The sequence below is a fragment of the Muscardinus avellanarius genome, assembly GCF_963383645.1.
Source record: "Muscardinus avellanarius genome assembly, chromosome: 21".
Taxonomy (NCBI): domain Eukaryota; kingdom Metazoa; phylum Chordata; class Mammalia; order Rodentia; family Gliridae; genus Muscardinus; species Muscardinus avellanarius.
Window position 1 is genome coordinate 468,385 of NC_137807.1, and position 25,285 is coordinate 493,669.

Below are 25,285 nucleotides of genomic sequence, written 5' to 3' on the forward strand. Positions count from 1 at the left end.
CGGAGGGAAAGAGGCAGTGACCTGTGCCCAACACAGAGCCGTGCTCGATACGTGTGTTCACAATGAAAAATATATGTGGTCAGCCGGGCGCGGTGGCGCACGCTCGTCATCCCACTGCTTGGGAGGCTGAGACAGGAGGATCACATGTTCAGAGACCAGCCTCCACTCCTCCAGGAGGCCCTCTGCAACTAAATGAGACCCCGTTTCAAAGTAAAGAAGAAAAAATAGGACTGGAGGTGAAGCTCAGAGGTAGAATGCCCCTGAATTTAATCCCCAGTATCTCAAAAAAAGAAAGTACATTAAATTAAAAATGTTTAAAATGTTTAGCGCTCCTTTAAGCCAGGCATGGCAGTGCACACTTGTAATCCCAGCATTTGGGAGGCTGAGACAGGAGGATCAGCTACTTAGTGAGGCCCTTTGCAACTAACTCAGTGAGACCCTGTTTCAAAATAAAGAATAAAAAAAACAGGGCTGGAGTGTAGCTCAGAGGTAGAATGCCCCTGGGTTCCATCCCCAGTATAGAAGAAAAAAAAAAAGTTCCGTGCTCCTTTAATCCCTGGCCATGTTAATTCTACCCACTTTTTGGAATGGCTACAGGAGGCCAGATAAGGCCAAATCACCCTAGGCCGATCACAAAAGCGGCCCGCCGGCCCCTGGGGGACAGTGCTAACACACAGGACTTTGGGGGCCACGGAAGCCACCCAGGGAAGACTGAGCCAGGCAGGCGTGTGCAAACTGGGAACCCCCGTCCACTCCCCAGCCCGGCGTGGACCGCGGGCCTGGGGCACCTGCTCTCCCGCCAGCGGGCCCCTCTGAGCAGGCCCCTGGGCGTGTGCGTATGCCAGTCACGGCTTTGCAGCTGGGGCTTCGCGGGAGATTAGGAGCTCGCCATCTGATGAGGACACCAGAGCGAGCTGGAGATGGCTGAGCACATGGAGAGCAGCCGGGCGGGGAGGCAAGTGGGGGTAGAGGACGGTGCCCCGCCCGCTCAGGGCCGGGAAGCAGCCGGGCCTGCTAAGAACCGGGGAACCGCAGTGGGCAGCTGGGAAGTGCTCGGAGGCGGCCAGTCCCGGGACCCAGCGCCTCCACGCTGAGACTCCATTTCACAGATGGAAAAACTGAGGCGCGAGGCAGGGCCGCCTCATGCAGCTAGTGAGGGCCGAGCGGCTCTGTCTGGCAGGAGCCCACTCTACCGGCACCAGCTGTCGGCCGGGCATTTCTCCCCGGGGCCCAAGGCGGGCTGGGCAGGGGCGCGGAGGTGCAGTGGCCAGTTCTGCAGCGGCAGCGGCTGGCGGCCGGCCCCACGGTACCCCGTCACCTCCATTGCAGTCAGATCGATGCTGGGGGGGGGGGCTAGCTTTGGGGAAATCATTACATGCTACACCAAACTAGTCGAAAAATAATTGCATAGCAAGCAGAGACATCAAAAGGACTCTGCCTGGGAGCATGAGCGCGTGCGTGCACACACGCACACACACACACACGCACGCCACGCAGTGCACGGGTGGACAGACACACACACGCACACTGATGCCCACGTGCAGAAGTAGAAACAGACACGCATTCAGAGACACACACAGGACACAGACAGAAAGACACACACAGCTCCAGAAGCACACTGAGATATACAAAGGTAAAGACGCACACACAACATGCAAAGACACACAAATGCAGAGATGCGACACACACAGGGGCAAACAGATGTGCAAATAAGCTCAAACTGTGCTGACATCCGACCCCGCTGTTTATTTGGCTGGTGTGTGTGTGTGTGTGTGTGTGTGTGTGTGTGTGTGTTGCTGGGGATTGAACCCAGGGGTGTTTTACCTCTGGGATACACCCCCAGCCCTATTTTATTTTTTATTTGGAAACAGGGTCTTGCTAAGTTGCAGAGGCCGGCCTTGAACCTGCGATCTTCCTGTCTCGGCCTCCGCAGTTCTGGGATGACTGGAGTGAGCCACCATGGCTGGCTGAATGATAGTCTGTGGCCTACCAGGTCCTTGGCCCTCTGCTGCCAGGCTCGGGGACAAGCTTCTCTGAGCTTCTCTGAGGGGATTCAAGGCCACAGGGGGAGGCGAACGAGATACACGGGGCTGAGCTGTGCGGAGCGTGGAGGCGAGGTCCAGAGACCACAGGGCCAGATGGGGAGGGGGCAGAGAAGCTGCTCAGAGTGACAGGTCCCAGGGGTGGGAACGGTGTGGTGGGAGCTGGGAGCTAGGAGGTGTCGCAGGGAGGGGGACCTCGGAGGGCACCGGCAGGGCAGCTCAAGAGGGTCAAGAGCATAAAGGAACTAAACTAATACAAATCTGAACCTGATTCTGATGACTGTGGTAAACACTAGTGCAACCGCAAAGAAAAAGAAACTCAAAAATCAGTATATAAAAAATCCTTGATAAGAATTAAATGCTACATTAGAAAATATTCATTCCATGCAAAAGAAAACAGGGAAGGGGGAACAGAGGAACAACAACAAAAAGAAAGACATCACCAATACAAACCAAAAAGCAAAATGGCAGGCATAAATCCTATTCCATCAATAATAATACACTAACTGTAAGTGGATTAAACAATCTAATCAAAGGGCAGAGGTTTTTAGACTGGATAGAAAAAACACAATCCAACCCTCCGTTGTCTATAGGAAACTCTTTCAATTCAAAGACACAAATAGATTGAACGGAAAAGGCTCCCAAAAAATATATCATGTGAACACAACCATAACAAAGTTGTGCCTCGGCAGGTATCAGATAAAATAAAAGTTAAAGTTTTAAAAACGTTACTAGAGAACAAGAGACATTCAGTATTGAAAACAGGTCAATGTATCAAGATGTAACAATCATAACCTTATAACCTAATAAAAGACCTCCAAATACAGGACAAAACAAATGGACAGAAACGAGGGGCCAAACAGTCAATTCACCAAGAGTTGGCGACGTCAATATGCTGCCTTCAGTAGTGGATTGAACATGCGATTAACAACACCAAACACCAAGAAGGGAGCACAGTGGCCAGTCTGTGCTGAGCTGGAAGGTCACGTCGGGGACTTTGCCTCAGAAGCAACAAGGAGCCATTGGGATGGTGGTTAGCAGATTTCCAGTGTCACCAGCTGCCATGTGTCAACAGAGCATGGGAGGCTGGAGTCGTTCCACCAAATTTCAGGGCGGGGATTGGGGCACGAACCCCAGTGTCCGTGATGGAGATGGAGGCAGGAGGTTCGCAGGAGGCCAAATCCCTGGGATCCAGTGGTAAACTGTATGTGAAGGACCAGGGAGAGGGGGACAGGTCCTAGGTTCCTGCCCTATAGACTTGGGTGAACTGAGGATGGAGACCGGGTGGGAAGAGTTAAATCTGAGTCATCTTTAACACACATTCAAAAAGTTGAGGTTAGACCTATAACCCCAGGATTTGGGAGGCTGAGACAGGAGGATCACAGGTTCCGGGTCAGCCTCAGCAACTTAGCAAGACCCTGTTTCAAAATAAAAAATAAAGGAGCTGGGAGGTATAGCTTGGAGGTAGAATGCCCCTGGGTTCAACCCCCAGTGCCTACCCCCAAAAGAAAATACTCCATGCGACAACAAACAAGAGAGTGGGAACAGAGGAACAAAAACAAACGACAGCAAAAAATTAAGACAGAAAAAAACAAGAAGCAAAATGGCAGGCATGAACCCTACCTCATAAACCCTACTGCAGATTGGGAGGTCCCAACAACCCACATGGGGCTCCGAGCTCCATGCCGGGGTCAGGGGCTCTCATCTGAGCTGTGTGGGAACCAGGGAGCCCACCTCCCTGTTTACGGAGCCCCACCCCGACCCTGCCTCCCATGTACCCTTTGCTGAGGATGGAGCTTGGTCCTTCCTGGACCTTCCCAGGGCTCTGGGGCTCTTCTTGGAGGCTGAGTGTCCTCTGAGACCACCCGCCCTTACCTGGGCTAAAGGAGAGGTCACTGAATCCAGATGGGGGAGCGGGAGGGGAGAACCATGTGCCTCGAACCCAGGGCCCTCTAGCCGCCTGCTCACAGGCCCCCAGAGCCGATGGCTGCTTCCCCGCTTGACCCGCAGTTCTGAGCGCAGCCTTTGATGGCTGTGCTGATACTGCTGCCCAGGGACCGGTCCTCGGCAGCTCACTCTGCCAGCCGTTTATGAAACCTTGACAACAGGACCGCTCCAGCCCCGTCTCTGTGCTCCTGGTGTTCATGCAGAGGCGGATGGATGGATACATGGTAGAAGGTGGGGTGGGGTGTACGGCTGTGTTCATGGGAAGGCTGCTGGTGGCTATGTAGATCAGGGAAAGAAGGAAGAGGGGGGAAGGAGGAAGGGAAAAGGAAGGAAGGATAAGTGAGTGGGTGAATAAGTAATTGGGTGGATGGATGGATAGGTGGGTGGATGGATGGATGGATGGATCATTGGATGGATAGATGGATGGATGATTGTATGTATGTATGTATGTATGTATGTATGTATGAATGGAATGGATGATTGGATGGGTGATTGGATGGATGGATGGATGGATGGATGGATGGATGGATGGATGGATGGATGGTTGGATAGATGGATGGATGGATAGATGGATGGTTGGATAGATGGATGGATAGATGGATGGATGGATAGATGGATGGATGGATGGATAGATGGATGGATAGATGGATGGATAGATGGATGGATGGATGGATGGATGGATGGATCACTGGATGGATAGATGGATGGATGCATGCCTGGATAACTGGATAGAGGAATGGATAGAGTTACAGTCAGTAGAAATGGTAAAGAGCTGGGTGAATTATTCAGTGTCTGGATAAATGGATGAGTGAGCAGATTAAGAATGAACAAATCAGAGGATGTTGGTGGGTGGTCGGTGAACAGTGGAGAGGTGGCCACCAAGCCCTGCTAAACTCACAGTCCATGGCACTCATGGCTCAGAAGACAAAACTAAAAGTAAGAGAAGTTCTCTTCGAGGGTGCCGTGGCACGCCTGCAGTCCCAGCTACCTGGGAAGCTGAGGCAGATGGGTGGCAAGTTCGAGGCCAACCAGGGCGACCTAACGTAGCTCCGTGGTAGAGAGAGTGCCCTGAGTTCAATCCCCAGGACTGGGAGGAAAACAAGGCCTCTTATCTTGTACCTCAGCCGGCAATTGCGCGCGATTCAGACCCGCGGCTTGCTGAATGAAGTCCGATTCGGAGCAGAGACTCCAGCCAGGCCAGGGGGTCCTGGGTGGCCTGGGGCAAGTGAGTGGCCCTCGGTTTCCTCAGCTGGGGAATGGAGCAACACAGGGCCCACCCCAAAGCCCTGGAAAGAGCACAAGAGGTTATGGGGTGGGGGTAGAAACCAGAGGCCCCCAGGCCCAGAGGCCACTCCCACGCCCAGCCGCGCCCTAAGCTGCTCTCTGAAGCTGCACCCAGGAGGAAAAGCCCCGCCACTAAGGGAAAGAGATTACGGCACCCCATTGGGGCGCGAGTGAGCAGGTACGGCCATGGAGCGGGGTGGGGGAGTCAGAGAAAAATCTTAAAAACTTTTTTAATAAAGCCTACAAGTCTATCTCCTTCCTTCTTTATCAACGACACGATTTATTGACCAGAGAGGCCATATTGACTAAATAAATCTAGATAATGACCACGGCAGCAATCAATACCTGCTTATTATCAGCCCGGACTGAGGATTCCATCTTGCGGAATGCGGGTGGACGACAGGGGCGCCGCGCGGCCGGGGGGTTTTGGGGGGCCCGGCGGGCGGGCGCCGGGATGGATGGGCCCGCTGTGATCATTTTCCTGGTCAGAGACTGGATGGAACTGGCGTCGTTAATAAAATTCCTCCGGCCCCCTGCCGCTCGATTCCCTTCCCTGAGCGGAGAGTGGTGGGTTTTTTAAGGGGCCTTTAAAAAAATAAAAAGAAAGTAGAGCGGGATGTGGTGGCGTATGCGTACACGGATGGCCTGAACAGAGGAATCACAGGTTCGAGGCCAGCCTCGGCAACTTAGCAAGACCTTCTTTCAATATAAAACCTTCAAATAGGGCTGGGGGTGTGGCTTGGAGGCAGGATCCCCCTGGGTTCAATCAGTCAATCAAAATGTTTTAAAAAGAAAATGCTGCCAGGCGTGCGTGATGGTGCACACTTGTAATCCCAGTACTTGGGAGGCCGAGACGGGGGGGGGGGGGGGGGATCGCCAGTTCAAAGCCAGCCTCAGCAACATGGCGAGGTGCTAAGAAACCTAGTGAGACCCTGTTCCCCCCCAAAAAAAAGAAATAAAATCGGGCTGGGGACATAACTTGGAGGTAGACTGTCCCTAGGCTCAGTCCCCAGAACCCAAACAAGAAAATACTGGGAGGACAGAGGCACAGAGACCGCAGATGGAGCCGCCTGTAAGGGGGCTAGAGGCGAGGCGTTCGCCCCGGGAGGCCACCCCGGGCCTCTACCGGGTCCGCTGGGTCAAGCGCGGGGACAGGGTGGCCAACAGTCCTGCGTCCTGAGTTCGAGTCCAGGTGCCGCTGCCTGTGGGCAAGGTGACCTTGGCTGGCGCCGGGTTCATCTGCTCAGCTATAAATAGGGGCGCAGCCTCCCTTCATAGCGCTGCTATATTGATGGAGATAATCCCCCAGAAAGGGATCTGAACCCCATCTGCCATGGAAGAGAAGAAAAGGCTACTGGTTAGGGAAACTGAGGCTGCAGGCCTCCCCAAGAGCCTCCCGCTGCCGCCCAAAGCCTGAGAGAGACCTGCGCGGCGGGAGGCAGGGAGGCCCGGCCTCTGGTCCGCAGCTCCCTGGCCCAGGGGGTTCCCAGGCTTGGAGTCCCGAGCCTGCGGGGTCTGGGGTCCGGGGGCGGGGGTCTGCCCCTGGCCGGAGCCGAGAGTCTCATCTGCTGGGAGCAGCGGCCCCGACCTGGGCACCTCTGCGCGGCCCAGAGAGCCCGGGAGGGGCAGAAGGCTGCTCTGGTCTACTGGGAACCGCAGGCTCAGATTTGCTCCCGAGTTTCGCCTCCTCCCACCCTGGAGGGAAGGGGCTCTGCGTAACTGCCATCTTGCAGACGGGGAAACGGAGCCTTGCAAAAGTCAGGAGGCAGCGAGGCCAGGGTCCGACGAGGCCAGGGTCCTGTGCTCCTTCCTAAAGAGACTGTACTTCACTGAGAAAGACCTTCACATTTTCTCTTCTGTTTTTTTTTTTTTTTTTTTTTTTGGAGGGGGGAGAACAAGAGATGGAACCCAGGACATTCCACTCCCAAGCTCCATCCCTGACCCTGTTTATGTTCTATTTTGCTAAAATGCTGGAGGTCTTGCTACATGGCTGAGGCTGGCCTCGAACCTGCGATCCTCCTGTCTCGGCCTCCCGGGTGCTGACACGACAGGTGTGTGCGGCCACGCCTGGCTAAAGATGAGGTTTACCTCCCGGCCTCCCACCTGAGGATGATGGAGCGCTCTCTGTCACTGAGGCCTCCAAACCATTGCTAATGGCCCACAGCCTGCCGGCAACTAATTAGTGGGTGTATTAATTAGGATGGGAGCCACCTCCCAGGCAGGAATTGGGGTCACCAATTTCCAAAACGAGACTGTCGGATCTAAAGATAAACCCTGGCTCGCTGCAGGCCCGAGGCCTGTGCTCAGTTCCCCTGAGTAAAATACTGAGGGTCTAGGGGAGGAGAGACGGACCCGCCAGGCTGCGCCCAAGTCCAGGGGCAGCTGCCCCGCTACCCTTCCTGCGGCCGCCAACCACACCGCCATGCCGATATTTATTGGCCACTTATTATGTCCGTGCCTGCTCCAGGGAGGCGCAGCACACCAGTAAGTAAACAGACATCACAGCATGAGGTGAAGCAGGGAGGCAGGGGATGAGGGAAGGACAGGCGCTCAGGGACCTCTTTGAAGAGACTTAAGCAGAGGGTGACGGCCAAGGGAGGGAGCTGTGGAGATGTCAGGAAAACTGTGCCAAAAAAAACGGTTGAGGAGTGGGGTACTAGAGACCGAGCCCCGGGCATTCTGCTTCCGAGCTACACCCCTAACCTTTTTTATTTTATTTTCAAACAGGGTCTCACTGAACTGTTGAGGGTCCCGCTAAGTTGCTGAGGCTGGCCTTGGACCTGCGATCCCTTTGTCTTAGCCGTCCAAGTACTCAGATTACAGGTGTGTACCACCACACCTTGCCCCTTTTTATTTTTTTATTTGGAACCAGGGTCTTGCCCAGTTGCTGAGGCTGGCCTCCGATCCGTGATCCTCCTGTCTCAGCCTCCCAAGTAGTGGAATTACAGACATGTGCCACCACGCCCCCCTTCCCTGACCTCATCTTTGAGATCTCGGCTGAAGGGTCACTTCTTCCAGGAGCCTCCCCTGGGGTCCAGACTCAGGGGCTCCTTTGCCACATTCTGTCTCAGAACCTACCCCCAACATCTGATGCCGTGCTCATCCGTCCAATGATACGAGCGTCTGTCCTCCCCACTGTCCATGAGCTCGCAAACTGGCGCCTGGTTATCCCTGTTCACTGTATCTCCAAGATTTAGTTATTGTTTTTGTCCTGCCTTATGTATTATATTTGTTATTATTTACGCAATTATCATTTCTGACCTGAGTGGCAAATATACATTTCTAGAGTAAAAGAAATAGTAATTATTGCCAGGCATGGCGGTCCACGCCCGTAATCCCAGCACTTGGGAGGCTGAGACAGGAGGATCGGGGTTCGCGGCCAGCCTCGGCTACTTAGTGAGGCCTTTGCAACTCACTGAGACCCTGTTTCAAAATAAAGAATAAAAAATAAAATAGGGCTGGAGGTGTAGCTTGGAGGTAGAATGCTCTGGATTTTAGCCCCGGTACTGCATAAATAAATGAATAAATAAATAAATAAAATCAGGCTAGGGTGTAGCTTGGAGGTAGAATGCCTTTGGGTTCAATCCCTAGCATTACACCCACACACAAAAAGACAGAAAGAGAGAGAGAGAGAGAGAGAGAGAGAGAGAGAGAGAGAGAGAGAGAGAGAGAGAGAGAGAAACCAGCAATCGTTACTGTCTTATTATTTACCACTTCTCTGTGCCCGGCACAGAGCTCAGCCCTTCGTGTATATTAAATGTTCGACTCGCACAGAGATCCTTAAAGAAGTGGCTGCAAGTGCTATTTTCCTTCTACACACGAGCAAACCAAGGCTCAGAGAGGCTGAGCGACTCTCGAGGTCACACAGACGGTAAGGGCCGGGAGCCAGCGTCCACACTCGGCGTCTCTGGGGCAGTCTACACCGCAGCCCGCCGGCCGCGCAGACCCCCAGGGCGCTCACGGCAGGCACCGGTCACTCGGGGCAGGGGTCCCCGGCCGCGCGGCCTCGGAGTAACCGGCCCACTCGGGGAAACCTGGCCTTGGCCGGCGGCCCTGGCGACCCCTGTGGTCTCCCCACCCGCCGCACCCACACCCAAACAGTCGGCTGGACGAGCCGATCGATCGTAATGGCTCCCGGGGAGCCCTTCGGCCCCACGGCCGGTGTGAGACGGCGGCTGGCAGAGTCTTAAGCACCGCTGGGCTCCGGGCGTCTCGGGCGGACGACCAGCTCAGGCCAGAGAGGCTGAGGGATTGATCTCCTTCCTGTCTTTCTTTCCCTCTAATGACAAATGCGGATCCGGGAACTGCCTTTCATTTAGCTGAACTGAAGGGCGGCGGCGCCTCGGGGGCTGGGGGGCTGAGCAGGCGGCCCCACGCCTGCCTTTGGGGGTGACCTGAGATTCTGGGGAGAAGCAGAGACAGCGGGCTCTGCACCCCCTAACCACCACCAATTCTCAGGGGACCGTCGGGGGTCTTTTTTTTCTAGACACAGGCTAATCTGACACCAGCCACTCGGGATGGGCAGCCAGTGACCATCACAGGCAATGACCTTGAACTTGACCCCCAGGGTCCCTAGGCCGGCCTCAGCCCCCCAGAGTTTTGCAGTGGCTGTTTCCCCTCGGCTTGGAGCGCCCTTCCTGGGGCTCCGCTCTCAGGCCTCAGGAGGAGCTGCCAGGGTGGACACTGGATTTCTTAACCAAAAAATCTCCCAAACCACAAATAGCGACAACTTTCCCCAAAACTGTTTTTAAATATCGTGCTAATCCAGACAGACACATCCGGGGCCCAGACACAGCTCCCCGTCTGCAACCTCTGCGGTCAGAACTCCAAAGAGAAAAGAGGCGGCAGGCGACATTAGGCGTACGCTAACAGAGTAAACCCACAGCGAGTAACAGAGGAGCAGGGCCCTCCCGGAGATCTCTGGGATAGCCGCTGAGACCAGAAAGTTCTGGCTGGCCCGCTGTCTCAGTCCCAAGACCCTGCTCAAAAAATACGAGGAAGGAGGTAAGGTGGCGCAGGCCTGCAATGCCAGTACATGGGAGGCTGAGACAGGAGGATGTCAGGTTCAAGGCCAACCTCGACAACATAGCAAGGTTCTGTTTCAAACTCAAAAATTGAATCAAATCAAATAGAGCTGGGGGTAGAGCTTGGAGGTAGAATAATCATCCGGGGTTAAACCCCCAGTAGGAAGGAAGGAAGGGAGAAGGAAGGAGGAAAGAGAGACTTGAGGTGTCAGATAATTCACCCAGAAGGTGAATTATCCCCCCTGCTGTCCCCTCCACCTTCCCTGACACCCTCAATATAAGCCACCATCATAAAGAGGGAGTCCCATCCCATCGTCCACCTGACAGCAAAAAGCAGCGCGTGCCGGCGTCGGAGGCCGCGGCCGCCTCGCCCCTCCGCGCTGGCCCGGGGCGGCCTCTGCACGCAGCGACCGAGACGCAGCACGAGAGCCCGCAGCCCCGAGATCCAGACGAAGCCGCGGTGGCCGGGCGCCCCGTCTCCATCAACCAGGCCCCGATTTAGCAACAACTAAGGTGCCCACGCCCGAGACCCCACCTGCAGGAAGAAAGGTTACCAGGACGGAGTGTCAAGCTCGAAGATAGAATCTTCTTCTTTTTCACAGGAGAGTTAAAAAAAAAAAGAAAGAAACAGGAGAGAGAGAGAGAGAGACAGACAGACAGACAGACAAATACAGAGAAAGACAGAGAAGAAGAGAGGGAGAGAATTTTAAAAAAAGAAAACACCACAAGGTACGGCTGGTCCCCCCCACTCAGAACAGCTCGGCGCTGGCTGAAATAACCCACCGAGACGCCCGTGTGTTTCTTCCGCGGCTTCTTCATTTTCTCCGGTGAGTTTGGGAATTAATAAAGAAATTTCAGCGCCCCAAGAGCCACATCCGCGCGGGATGAGATGGGGCCCGGTTTTTCCCCTTCCCCGCTCGGAGGGAGCCCATCTTTGAGAAGCAATTTCTGACGAACGAATGGAGAAAGCAGGATTTGGGGGGTGCCCAGAAAAGACCGCAGGGATCCTTAAATACACGCCCGAACTGTTTCTAGTTTGTTGGGTAGAAAAGGCCCCCGTGGTGTGTCCTGGGCCACCAGAGAGGCTAAGAAATGGGTCACCCAGCCTCAGACCTGAAAGAGCGCGCGGGGCTGGGCGTGGTGGCGCTCCCTCCTGAGCCCCGCACTCGGGAGGCTGAGACAGGAGACTCGCGGGTTGCTGGCCAGCCTCGGCAATTCAGCAAGGCCTTCAGCAACCTACTAAGACCAGATAAAAATTGAAATCAGACTGGGCGTTGAACCTGGAGGGAGAATGCCTCTGGGTTCTATCCCTAGTACCCACAAATTAATTAATTAATTAATTTAATTCAAGGGTCTTGGTTTTCGTTTGTTTTGGAGACTGAACCCAGGGCATTCTACCTCTAAGTTGTACCCCCAGCCCTTTTTACTTTTTATTTGCAAACGGTGTCTTGCTAAATTATCGAGGCTGGCCTCGAACCTGCGCGCCTCCCGTCTCGGTCTCCCAAGTACTGGGATCGCAGGCGTGGGCTACCAAGCCTGACTTCATTGCTTGGTCTTATTCTCACAGATGTGGCTGAAAAGCTCCCAGCTCACCCGGCTGTGTCCCTGCTTCTCTGAGCCCCAGCACCGCCCCGCTTCACCCCCAGGTCAAGCCCTGCGCTCAGGCTCCCCACCCCTACAGCGATCCCATCTCCGCAAAGTTTCCAAAGTTAGGATTCCGCCAACAGGGCTGATAGCTTATTTACCGCTGTCATCTACAGAAAGAGGAATTTTGACACATTGTTAAATGATAGCACATTTAGATAAGTCAAGCTGTCAGAGGCTCTAATGGATGCCTAAGCTCTCTGAGGCTGATATGTAAAATTTATGCACTTCAGAATATCATAAGGTTATAATATTTTAATCACATCCACGCTCTTTTCTAAACTTTGAGCCGGGGAAAACATTCCATCAAGCACCATCACAATCCCTTGACAGCCAAGAGACTGTGCCCCCACCCCAAGTTTCTGTGAACTCCTTAGACAAGTGAGGTCTCTTTTTTTCTTTCTTTTCCTTCTTTTTTTATGGGAGGTACTAAGGTTGGGACCCGGGACATTCTACCTTCAAGCTAGGTACCCTTAAACTTTTTACATTTTGAAACAGAGTTGCATTAGGTTGCCGAGGGTCTTGCCAGGCTGCTGTGGCTGGCCTTGAACCTGCGATCCTCCTGTCTCAGCCTCCTGAGAACCAAGATTACAGGCCCGCACCGCGGCGCCCAGCTCAGATGGAGCCTCTCCTGCCGGTCACGTGGGCCCTGCACCTCAAACAGAATTTGCCTTTTCCTGCAAAATTTCTACCGAGTGGTCCCACCAGCCGCACCCTTTCCGTCTGCAGACGCGCGTCTGTGCCACACGCCCTCGTTTGGACCGGGTGCCCTCAACTTTTGCCAGCCTGAGTACCCCTCTTCAGAGAAGTAGAGAAAGACAGCCGGGGAGACTGGACCCAGAGCATCGTTAAAAAAGAAAGAAAGAAAGAAAAAGTGGCAGAAGGGAAGCAGAGAAAGAAAATCATAAAGGTATGAATCCGGTTACGATGATTATACACAGAAAAGCCATAAAAAAAATACTGCGCCGGTAACGTTCACCATAAAGCAATCTTATAACCAAATGAAATATGCCCGGCATTATCTTTGCATGGAATTTTATTTCCAGCCGTTTCCTGAGCCGCTAGACACAGAGGAGCGCAGCAGAGGAGAGGCAGGGGAGGAGGGGAGGCTGCTTCGGGCTTGCTGGAGCCGGGTAAGCGCGCACGGGGCGGCCCTGCTGCGCTCAGAAGGAATAATAACTGGACTGCTTCCATATTTGAAAAATATAAACTTCTGGACGGCTGCACGCCGTGCTGGCCCAAGGTCACCTTTACTACCAGGACGGGGCGGCGTCACAGCGTGGTCCTGCCCGGGGGACGACCGGGGACCGGCCTCGGCCACTGGACTGCACAAGCCCAGGCAGCCAGGAGCCATCCCACCTGAACAGGGCAGAACCAGCGGCCTCCTGCCCTCCTGAGCAGGCGGCCAGCCCTCGAAGGAGCCAGAGCCCGGGCCTGCAGGGGGCCGGCTGGGGAGCGGCCCCGGTCACCTGTGTCTCAGATCCAAAGTTTTCCTTTCGAGTTATCTGTCCTCTACGAAGGGAAAATAAAATAATACAAGTATGGTGTAGGAGTCGTGAGCGTTACGAACCACAGGATCCCGGAGCGGGCGAAAGTACTGAGACTCAGGATCCCTTTCCAAGGAAAACCGCCTGCCCTCCCCCCAGGGGAGCCCGGGGAGCAGTGCCCGCCGGGTGGGGGCGCAGGGTGGGGGTGGGGAGCCGGCAGATGTGCAGGCCCAGTGTTCGCAGCCGCGGCCGCTGCCACGTTTATTTCCCTCGGTTCTCTGGGAGCGCTCAGCCTTTCAAACTCCCTGGGGGCCAGCCCCTCCACTTAATATCCATGTAAATGAGCTCCCCCCACTCCCGTGGAAGGCGTCCTATTTTGCGCCAGACACACAGCTATTGTCTTAATGAGTAACCCCCCACACGTCCGCCCCTGTAGGGGAGAGCTCTTGGGGGCCGCGTCCCCGCCACCTGGACAGACCTCAGCACCACACCCGCCTCCATCCTGGCCAGTTGAAACGTGCTTTTCCGTCTCAGCATCTTCTAAAACCCTCCTAACAAAGGGCTCCCAGATCTCAAGGAGCCCGGCTAGAATCAAGATTAGGGTGACCTCCACAGCCCCCACCAAAAAAAAAAAAAAAAAACGAGCAGAAACACAGAGGGAGAGAGAGAGGTTCCAGCTCCCCCCCAATAAAACTCAGCCTCCCGGGGCGCACCCAGCCCCTCAGCAGACAGCCCCCAGCTCCCCCCTCGCAGCCCAGCTCCCAGGACCGAGAGCGAGTTATCTAATGAAAATTGTGTTAAGTGACATTCCGGCGACGGGAGCAAATGCCGGCGGTAAACCTCGGAATCCTCTCCAGCCCGGAATAACAATAGGACGCGGAGGCCCCCGGCCCTGGCCCCCTCCTCCCCATCCTCCCCCGGCCCTGGCCCCCTCCTCCCCATCCTCGCCGCGGTCCTGTCGGCCCCGGGTTTCAGAACATCCATCATAAATAAAGACGCCGCCCCGCCGCCCCGGGTCGCATTTACCGACATTAGCAGGGTTGCGATGAGCCCCGGCCTCCGCCATCCCAGGTGGTCGCGCCCCCCTCCCGCCCAGAAGGGCCACTTGGGCCTCGGTTAGAGGAGCCGCCGGTGGACCCCACGAGCCGCTTCTCCCCGGCCGGGGCGGAGGGAGGGGACGCCCAAGAAACTTAACGAGACCCGAGATCCGCGCCAGGAGGAGGAAAGTGGGCCCTGGGCGCCCCGGACGGACCGGCCGCGCCCGGTTATCCGCCATCGCTGACCGCCCGGTTATCCGCCATCGCTGACCGCCCGGTTATCCGCCATCGCTGACCGCCCGGTTATCCGCCATCGCTGACCGCCGCGCTGACCGCCGCCTGCCCGGCTGGCTGGGGCTCGGCGGGGCGAGCGGGGAGGGGGGGGGCGCTAGGGTCTGCCCGGGAGAGGGACAGGCAAGAAACAGGAGGGGAGAGAGACAGACAGACAGACAGACAGACAGACAGAGAGACAGACAGAGAGACAGAGAGAGAGACAGAGAGAGAGACAGAAAGAGACAGACAGACAGGGACAGAGACAGACAGGGACAGCGCGCGGCCGCTCCCAGTGAAAAGTTCCCAGGCCGGCGCCACCTGCCCGCCCGCCCGCGGGGCGCAAACTTGCCGGGTCCCGGCGGGGTCCGCGGCTGGACGGGGCGGAGGACCGGAGGGAGGACGGAGGGAGGACCGGAGGGAGGACGGAGGGGGGGGCGAAGGCGCAAGAGACGAACCCGAGAGCCCGGCGCGGGCGGGCGCGGTGGTCTGCGGCTGGGGCGGCCGGTCCGGCGGTGGCGGCGGCGTCGGGCTGCGCAGCCGGGAGGGCTCGGGCGCCCGCGCCTCCTCCCTCCTCCCCTCCCTCCTCCCCTCCCTCCTCCCCTCCCTCCTCCTCTGCCTCCTCCCCTCCCTCCTCCCCTCCCTCCTCCCCTCCCTCCTCCCCTCCCTCCTCCTCTGCCTCCTCTCCTCCCTTCTCCCCTCAGTGCTCCCCTCCCTCCTCCCCTCCCTCCTCCCCCGCGCTCCCGGTCCCCGCTCGGGTCCGCCCAGCTCGGCGGCGGGGCGGGCGCGGGTCCGGCCGGGCCGTGGGCTCCTCCGCGCTGCCCCGGTCGCTGGCGAAGCCCACAAAGAGCGGCGGCGAGGTGGGCAGCTCGGGGCGCCCCCCGCCCGCGCCCCCGCCCGCCCGCACCGACCTGCAGCCGCCGCGGATCCGGGCGCCGCCAGCGCGGGAGCATCGATCCCACCTCGGCGGCCATCTTGGGGGCTCCGCTCATGGCTGCGCCCAGGCCGGAGCCCCCGCCCGCCGCCGCCGCCGCTCGCACTTGACTTTGCCTTTTTGCAAACTTATCGATACGCCGTCACGTGCTCGATGCGCGGCAGCTGGGGGGGGGGCTGCGGGGGGGGCGCACCTGCTCCCGCCCCCGCCCCCGGCGCCCGGGCGCGGATTCGGGGAGAAAAAAGTTAATAGTTCGGCCATGCATTTCTTTGCTTTTTCTTTTCTCCTGCTTCGCCTTTTGCAGTCGGAGCCCAGCCGCGCGTGCCCGGAACGCCGGCCGGGCCGAGGGGCCGAGGGTCTCTGCGCCGCAGAGTCGGGACGGCCCGGCCCGCAGCGCCCAGAACCCTCGCTGAGCCGTGCGCTGGTTATGGGGGGGGGGGTGTTTGCTGCCGCCCAGGGGTGCCTTACAATAGACGCCCAGCATCGCTGTTATTCAGGGGTCCCCCCTACAGGAGCGCGACCTAACTTTGTGAGGCCGCTTCCTGCGGCAGGTTCTCAGCCAGACCTGGGAGGGCCCGGAACCAGCCCGCTGCGGTCATTATTACCGCCGTGATCCCCCCGGGACCCTCGCCCTGCTCCGGGCTCCCAGTTCCTGGCGGCTGTGCGGCCGCTTGTGGGTGTCCTGACTCCGGGGTCCCCACTATTGCTTCTGCATTTGGGAAGAGGGTCTTCAGCTCTCTAGACGGAGGTCCTGGACCTTTGCAGTCCGCTGACCTGAGTCAGTGTTCTTTTACCCCCCCCCCTTCCGTTTTTGTGCAAACCAGAGGACTTCGTGCCCCCCCAAGAAACTCGCCCCCAGTTAGGAACTCACAGACCCACCCCAGACAGGTGCCCAACGCTTGACTCTGCCCGCACCTGGGGTGACTCCCTGCCTGGCCCGACCCCTCCCCATCACAAGCCACCCCACCGCCTTCCCTCCTCGCCCAAAGAAGGGCCAAGCCCCCAGCCCTCTTTTCTCTGATCAAACGTCTGGTTTCACGGACGGCAAGTGGAAATTATATTCTCTCTTTATGATCCAGCTTGGAATCCTGACATCACTCTTGGTCCGGGACAATAGATCAATACCCGCAGGTTATAAAAAAGATAAAGTTTAGAAGGGTTGTAAAGGAGAGAGGACCGTGATGGATATTTTTTGATGATTTTCCAATATCTGTGTCTCCGAGCACGTGCTTGGAGGCAATTAAAGTTTTTAATGTAATGTAAATAATTGTTTCGTAAATGTTTCGGGGAAGAAGGTGTGATCTTCCGGAGCTGTTTTGAAAATGTCAGGTGATTTGGACAAGGACACGGTATTTCTGTTGCCAGCCCCATCCATTTCCCGTGAGGTCCGGCAACACATGAACGCAGAGGTTGAAAGGCTCCGAACCCGAAAGTGCCACAGTCACCAAAGATGTCGTCAAATAGGTCCTGAGCGATTCTGAGCGACCCGTTTCCCTGCCAGAGTGAACTGCGCCTGACGTGTGGTTTAGCTCGACTCTGGATGACTTCACATGAAATTACAGCTCTCATTCTGAAAAATGAATTTAGGAAAATTTCATAACTATCGCACTGAAAATTTTAAAATAGTTACACTTCCCCTGAGCATCTGTATAGCTCACAGCTTCCCTGTCTTTGAGTCTGTTGTTTTTTTTTTTTTTTTTTTCCTTTTCCTTTCTTTCAGTACTGGGGCATTGTACCTCCAAACTACAACCTCAGCCAGATTTTTATTTATTTATTTTGCCCTACTGGGGATGGAACCCAGGGGCATGCTACCTCCGAGCTATACCCCCAGCCCTATTTTTTTTATTTTGAAACAGGGTCTCACTGAGTTGCAGAGGGCCTCACTAAGTAGTAGCTGGGGCTGTCCGTGAACCATCATCCTCCTGTCTCAGCCTCCCGAATGCTGGAACTACAAGGTACGCCACCACGCCCAGCTAGCATCCTTTATTTTGAAACGGGGTCTCACTAAGTAGCTGAGCCTGGCCGCGAACCCCAGTCTGAGTCTGTTTTTTAAAGACCTATAATAAAAAATCTTAAGCAAGTGTAAAATCCTTCCAAGCAATGTTTAAAAAACCAGGTTTCTTATTTTAAAAAACAAAACAACATACTTTCCCCCCAGTACTGGGGATTGAACCCAGGGTTGTTCTATCACTGAGCCACTGAGCTATACCCCCAGCCCCTTTTATTTCATATATAAATATGTGTGTGTATATATATATATTTTAGTGGTACTGGGTATTGAACTCAGGGACATTTCACCTCTGAGCTACACCCCCAGTCCTACTTTTAATTCTTTATTTTGAAACAGGGTCTCACTAAGTTGCAGAGGGACTCACTAAGTAACTAAGGCTGGCTGCCAACCAGTGATCCTTCCTGTCTCAGCCTCCCAGGTACTAGGATTTCAAGCATGCACCACCACGCCCAGCTTATAATTTGTTTTGTTTATTTATTTATTTATTGGTACTGGGGGTTGAACCCAGGAATATTCTACATCTGAGGCATGCCCCCAGTCTTTTTTTTTTTTTTTTTTTTTTTTTGAAACAGGGTCTTGCTAGGTCACTAAGAGTTTTGCTAAATACAAGGCTGGTCTTGAACCTGTGATCCTCCTGTCTCAACCTCCCAAAATCCGGGACTACAGGAATAGGTCGCCACTCCCAGGCTTTTTCTTTCTTCCGTGTGTGCGTGCGTGCGTGTTTTACTAGAGATTGAGCCCACAGGCATTCTACCTCCAAGCTACACTTCCAACCCTATTTTATTCTTTTCATTCTGAAACAGGTTGATGAGTCTTAGGACTCGCTGAGGTTGTCCTCGAGCCTGCGCTCCTCCAGTCTCAGCCTCCCAAGTACTGTATGACAGGCTTGCACTGCCATATGGGGCTTGAATTTTCTTTCTGTAAGTTGTATCAGTTAATGACAAACAGTAAGGTCAATGGATTAGGTGACAACACTGTATCAATGTTAATTTCCTGGTTTTCATCATTGTATTGTGGCAGTATAACAGTATCCTTTTCAGAGAACACCCTGCGGTGTTTAGCTGTAAAGGGATAACGTTGTAGCCCGGGAGCTTCTGCACAAAACAGATGCGCTGAATATGTATCTATCTACTAGAAGAAACATGTAACATTTGAGAGTCCCAGGTGGAAAGTTTATAGTCCTTCTCCCCTCCTACAATGTAAACAGAACCCAGGGGCATTCTGCCTCCAAGCTACGTCCCCAGCCCTTTTTAAATTTTATTTATTTAGTTGGTTAGTTAGTTTCAAAACAGGGTCAGCCTAGGTTTCTGAGGGGCTTGCTTACGTCCCCAAGGCTGACCCTGAGCCTGCTGATCCTCCCGGATCCTCCTGTCTCGGACCGCATGTGCGCCACCACGCCCGCCTCGCAAACGTCCTTTACATTTCCCTTGCAACATTTCTGGGAATCTGAAATTCAGTCAAAATGAAAAGTGAAAAGAAAAAAAAAATCATACATCTCAGTCTAATTTTGTTTCAGTTACTAGGGACCGATGGACTTTCGAATCAAAATTCTGCACGGAACTCGTCTCCCTTCCTGACGGAGGGAGGCTGTCCCTTTGACCAAGCAGGAAATTGCCACAGCAAATATGCTTACTGAGGGGCAGCGAGAAAATCCAATAATTCAGATTGTTTTAAGTCTGTGATATTTTTAAATGACTTAATGCAGCGGGTCTCTGAAGAATTCCGACAATTTTAATGGTAGGAACTTGCAGGCCCACTGAGGAATGGGTTGTTACATAAATACTGAATGGTCGTGTCTTTCTGTCTGAGCTGAAACATATTAGCTTTGCGTAGTGGCTTATTGCTTTATTCACAAAATAAATTTCAGCCGTCTCTTCCACCGTATTTCAAGAGTATCATAAGCCTGTGCCTTGTTAGATGTGGGGGGACTTATATTCTAAAGGCATCTGTAACCGTCTCAGACTCAGCAATAATAAATTAAGCAGTCGAGTGTTTAACCCCCTAAATAGAGTTAGCTGGAGAAACGAGATGATTCTGGGTGGTCCTTAGTGCAGGAGGAAAAGTGAGGAAACTCAGACTTTCCCAGCAAACAAGGGCCTCGGATTGGGGGACCAAAGCGCTAAAATTGTAAACATTTTTCTGAAAAGGTGTTTTTCGAACACACATCCACGGATAGACGAAAAACTTAAAACGGGTTCCCGATTGATTTCTGATTCCCAGAGGCCTGCACATCGAGATGAGGACTGTAAACCCACAACAGTTTCGGAAGAAGTCGCCCTCTTTTGCAGAGGACGGCTTAAAAGCAGAAACGCGCATCCAGAAAGCCCCGGCCCTTCTGGAAATTCAGAAAATGCCAACGTCAACGCAGATGCAAAAGAAAACGTCCTTCCGCGCTGCCCACCACAGCTGCCAAGCAGGAGAGACAGCGACCGCAGGCTCCAGATGCACACGGAAGTTCCGACAGCCCCAGGAGCAAGACGGGGTCACGCGGCCGTCGGGAGGACACCCCCAAGTGTCCTCTGGGAGGCTGGCCCTCCGCCAGGTCCCCACCCGGTGGCCACCGTGACAAGCGTAAGGTCCTTATACACAGCACTTAAAATCAAGACTATCATTAAGCACCTGCTGGCTGCTTTGTACGGAGAGCGTTAGCGGGACACCGAGGTCAGGAGAGGCGGCTATGGCGGGGGCCTGGGGGTACAGTCTAACTCTGCCCTTTGTAAGCGCTGTGGCTTCGGGAAGTTGATCTCACCCTTCTGGTTTTCTAACACTGTGTGTGTGTGTGTGTGTGTGTGTGTGTGTGTGTGTGTGTGTGTACGCGCTACTAGGGATGGAACCCAGGGTTATCCCACCTCCAAGCTATACCCCCCAGCCCTATTTTTTATTCTTTATTTTGAAACGGGGTCTCACAGAGTTGCAGAGGGCCTCGCTAAGTAGCTGAGGCTGGCCTCGAACCTGTGACTCTCCTGTCTCAGCCTCCCAAGTACAAAGAGGACAAGTGTGTGCCACCATGCCCAGCTGCTGGCAGGTTCTGAGAGAAGTGGCTGCTAGCAAGGGGGCAGAATCAGGATTTCACCCACAGAAAGCTGAAGTTCTCCGCATCTGAGGCTGATCTGACTTTCCTAGGAAGGAAGGATGGGCTGACAAGCCGGGCCTGGTGGCGCACGCCTGCCGTCCTAGCACTTGGGAGGCGGAGACAGGAGGATGGCAGGCTCAAGACCAGCCTCAGCAACCTAGCAAGACCTTGTTTCGTAACAAAAAAATAAAATAGGGTTGGGGCATAGATTGGAGATAGACTGCGCCTCCTGGGTTCAAGTCCCAGACTCACACACACACACACACACACACACACACACACACATACACACACACACAGTGTTAGGAAACCAGGCCTGAGGCCAGCTTCCACTGTGTGTCAACCTTCAATGACCAGTCAAATTGCAGAGGAACAAAAGGAGACAGGTTCTCCCAGCGGGAGCCCCTCCCACACCAGAGACTGAACAACTTGGCATTTGCTGTGTTGACGACCTCCTCCCTACTCTCTCCACTCAGACCTGGCCGCCTCCATCTCCCCAGCTCCCTGGATTTCTCTTGGGCTTGGCCGATGGGGGTCTTGATAGGAGATAAGAGGGCAGGAGGAAGCCTGGTGTGGTGGAGCACACCTGGGATCCCAGGACTTGGGAGGCCGAGACAGGAGGATCACAGGCTAGGGCCAGCCTCTGCAGTTTAGAGAGATCCTGTTTCCAAATGAAAATAAAATAGGGCTGGGGGTGCAGCTCAGTAGAACGTCCCTGGGCTCAGTCCCCATTATGAGAAGGAGGAGGAGGAGGAGGAGGAGGAGGAGGAGGAGGAGGAGGAGGAGGAGGAGGAGGAGGAGAGGGAGGAGGAGGAGGAAGGGGAAGGAGAGGGGGAGTCACAGTAGCAGGAGGAGAGAGAGCTTGGGGTATTTATCCCCTGCAGCCCCAGCCTCAGCAACTTAGTGAGACCCAGATTCAAAACAAGAAAATAAAAATAAAATAGCCAGGCGTGGTGGCGCACGGTTGTAATCCCCGCGCTTGGGAGGCAGAGACAGGAGGATCGCGCAGATTCAAAGCCAGCCGCGCTGGCTTAAGAGACCCTGTTTCCAAATAAAAAGTATAAAATAGGTCTGGGAGTGTAGCCCGGAGGTAGAAAGGTTTCCAGGAACCCTAGTACCACAAAAAATAAATAAATAAATAAATAAATAAATAAATAAATAAATAAATAAATAGAATAAAATAGGGAAGGGAGTATAGCTCAGAGGTAGAAGACCCCTGAGTTCAATCCCCCATAAAAAAATAAAAACAAACAAAAAAACCCTTAGTGGAAAAGGCCTGCTGGAACCCTGACTACTCTGCCTACCACAGAATAGTCTTTGTTAAGAAGGATGAGGACTGTTTATTTACATGCGCTGAGGCACGCTTATATGTGGCTATGATCGCGTCTCGGCCTTTTGGCTAAGATCAAGTATAGTATGTGTGGCCGTGATAGGCAGTACAGTCGCCATGTGCAGATTACAGGATAGTATTATGGAACATCCCCATCTTTGCTTAAAGTTTTCTTTGAGAAAAGTCAAGGAAAACTAGATACCAGATGGTATGCAGTCACGTCTGGGCTTAGAGGCCTCTCTTGATTTCCATGTCATCTGGGCATGGCGGTGCACGCCTGTAATCCTAGGCGGAGTCAGGAGGATCGCAGGTTCAAAGCCAGCCTCGACAGCTTAGCAAGACCCCATTCCAAAATAAAATATAAAATAGGGTTGAGGGTGCTGTTCAGAGGTAGAATGCCCCAGTGTTAAATTCTGAGTTCCGTAAACAAATTAAAATAAAATAAATAATGATCTTATCATCCATCTTTCTTTCTTTCTTTCTTTCTTTCTTTCTTTCTTTCTTTCTTTTTCTTTGTGATATTGTGAAGGTTTTGAACCCAAGACTTTGCCATTTCTAGGCCAACTGCTCTACTACTAAATGACACTTGAGCCATTACTAACTACTACTACTACTACTATTACACACAAATTACTCTTTTCGGTACAGGGATTGAATCCAGAGCCATTCTACCTCTGAGCTACACCCCCAGTCCATTTTATTTTGAAACAGGATTTCACTAAGTTCCTGAGGCTGGCCTTGAACCTGAGATCCTCCTGTCTCAGCCTCCCAAGTACTAGGATTGCAGCCATGCACCACCGTTCTCGGCCCACAGATTACTTTTACCACCAGGAATCTTCACTGGGTGAGGGGTCTGCTTCTTCCTGGGGCCCTGAGGGGTACACAGCATGTGCGCATGTCTATAAAGGAAGATCTGACTAAATAGGGCGTATTCTGTGTTCAAGGCTGGGAGATGTAACCAGATGACAATGTCAGTTCTCCTCAATTCAGTCCTCAATTCAGTCCATAAAGGCCGTTCCAATCAAAACCCCAAGGAGATTGTTCATGGAACTTGACAAATTCATCTTAAAATTGCTGGTGAAGCCAGGCGTGGTGGCGCACGCTTGTAATCCCAGCGCTTGGGAGCGGAGACAGGAAGATCGCGCAGGTTCAAAGCCAGCCGCGCTGGCTTAAGAGACACTGTTTCCAATTAAAATATTAAATAGGTCTAGGAGTGTAGCCAGGAGGTAGAAGGGTTCCATCCCCAGTACCATCAGAAAGAAAAAAAAAAAATGCTGGTGAAGACACGGGGATCAGGAACAGCTGAGACACGTGTGAAGAACAACAGGGCAGAAAATGTTCCCGATCAAGACTTGTTAGAACGCTGTGATAACCAAGGCAGTGAGGCAGAAATAGACCCCTGGGGGACAGAACAAAAGCCTAGAAACAGAGTCACACCAATGGAGGGCAGAGGTGATATCACCAACTAGGGAGGAAAGGGTAGATTTTATTTTCAATATGATGCTGGGCAACTTGGCCAGCCACATGGGGTGGGGGGGAATACAATTAGATCCCTACCTCACGCCACACGCAGGACCAGCCACATGGGGGAATACAATTAGATCCCTACCTCACGCCACACGCAGGACCAGCCACATGGGGGGGGGGGAATACAATTAGATCCCTACCTCACGCCACACACAGGACCAGCCACATGGGGGGGGTGGAATACAATTAGATCCCTACCTCACGCCACACGCAGGACCAGCCACATGGGGGAATACAATTAGATCCCTACCTCACGCCACACACAGGACCAGCCACATGGGGAAATACAATTAGATCCCTACCTCACGCCACACGCAGGACCAGCCACATGGGGGGGGGGGGATACAATTAGATCCCTACCTCACGCCACACACAGGACCAGCCACATGGGGGGGGGGAATACAATTAGATCCCTACCTCACACCACACACAGGACCAGCCACATGGGGGGGATACAATTAGATCCCTACCTCACGCCACACGCAGGACCAGCCACATGGGGGGGGGGATACAATTAGATCTCTACCTCACACCACACGCAGGACCAGCCACATGGGGGGGGGGAATACAATTAGATCCCTACCTCACGCCACACATAAGACTGGCTCCAGGTGTCTGGGCACCATGGATTTAAAGAAAGAAATTCAGCCTGTTCCTTTTTTTCCCCAACAGCATAGAACCTTTAAACTGAATAATTCTATCCTTAACCTAACCCCTCCATAGCATGGTGTGTGTGTGTGTGTGTGCACACGCATGTGTATGTTCACATGTGTACATGTGTTGCTGGGGATTGAGCCCAAGGGCCTTCTACTTCCAAGCTACACACCCAGCTCCATTTTCTCCACACTCTGGTGTCACTGCCTCTGGGTTTCCGCCATTTATGCTTAATCCTGACATACGGGTCTGAATGGTGCTGGGTGAACCTCTTGGCCCTCTTTTTTATGGCCTTGGGCTTTATGAGTGGTTTGAGGGTGGCCGGGATGCCAGGAGGCTGTGGAGCCAGATGGAGGCTGAGGAAGTGTGGGTGGCCTACGACTAAAACCCACTGGATGTGAGATGGCTGCCACTTACATCTTTTTATTTTGAAACAGGGTCTCACTAAGTTGCTGAGGCTGGCCTCATACTTGGAATCTTCCTGTCTCAGCCTACCAAGTACTGGCATTACAGGTGTGCACCACCACACCTGGCTATGCCTTTGTTTTTGTTGTTTTTGACTAAACTTCCTAACAGTTCTGGTCCCGTAATAGCCCAGGCTTCCTTCAAGGACTGAATCTGTGGTTAAAACTAACACTCGGTTGTCTTTGAACACCTCCAGAACAAGACGGCCCTTGGGGTTGGCAGCAGCACCAGCGAGTCGGCCTGCTCGGCCCCGCTTTAGGTCGCTCTGCAGACGCACGCCTGGCCTCCTAGTCCTGCATCCCTATTTTTAGCAACTGAACGTTTAAGCCACACAGTGACAGAAGTCCTCAGAAACCGTCTCCGCAGACTCGAGGACGCCTCCGTGGCTCATCTCACCCAGATCCAGCCTCCATCAGCCGTCAGGGCAGCTGTGGGCCTTCGATGTGCTGCAGGAAGACCTGAGCCCCCGGCACTCCCCGTCCACCCAGTCAAAAGTCCACACTCGCCGGCCGCAGGGGCGCACGCCTGTCATCCCGGTACCTGGGAGGCTGAGACA

The 25,285-nt window shown here is 54.0% G+C and overlaps 1 protein-coding gene across 1 annotated transcript in view; it reads right to left on the reverse strand.

Annotated features, from left to right (window-relative positions):
* CUX2 (cut like homeobox 2) overlaps window positions 1–15,709 on the reverse strand; it is a gene marked incomplete at both ends in the record, with an annotated part of 201,853 nt that extends 186,144 nt beyond the window's left edge. The window contains one exon of the mRNA XM_080717572.1: window positions 15,647–15,709. Coding sequence (XP_080573698.1) covers window positions 15,647–15,709 — 63 coding nt within the window. The remainder of the gene's footprint in view (window positions 1–15,646) is intronic.
* Between the last annotated feature and the right edge of the window lie 9,576 nt (window positions 15,710–25,285).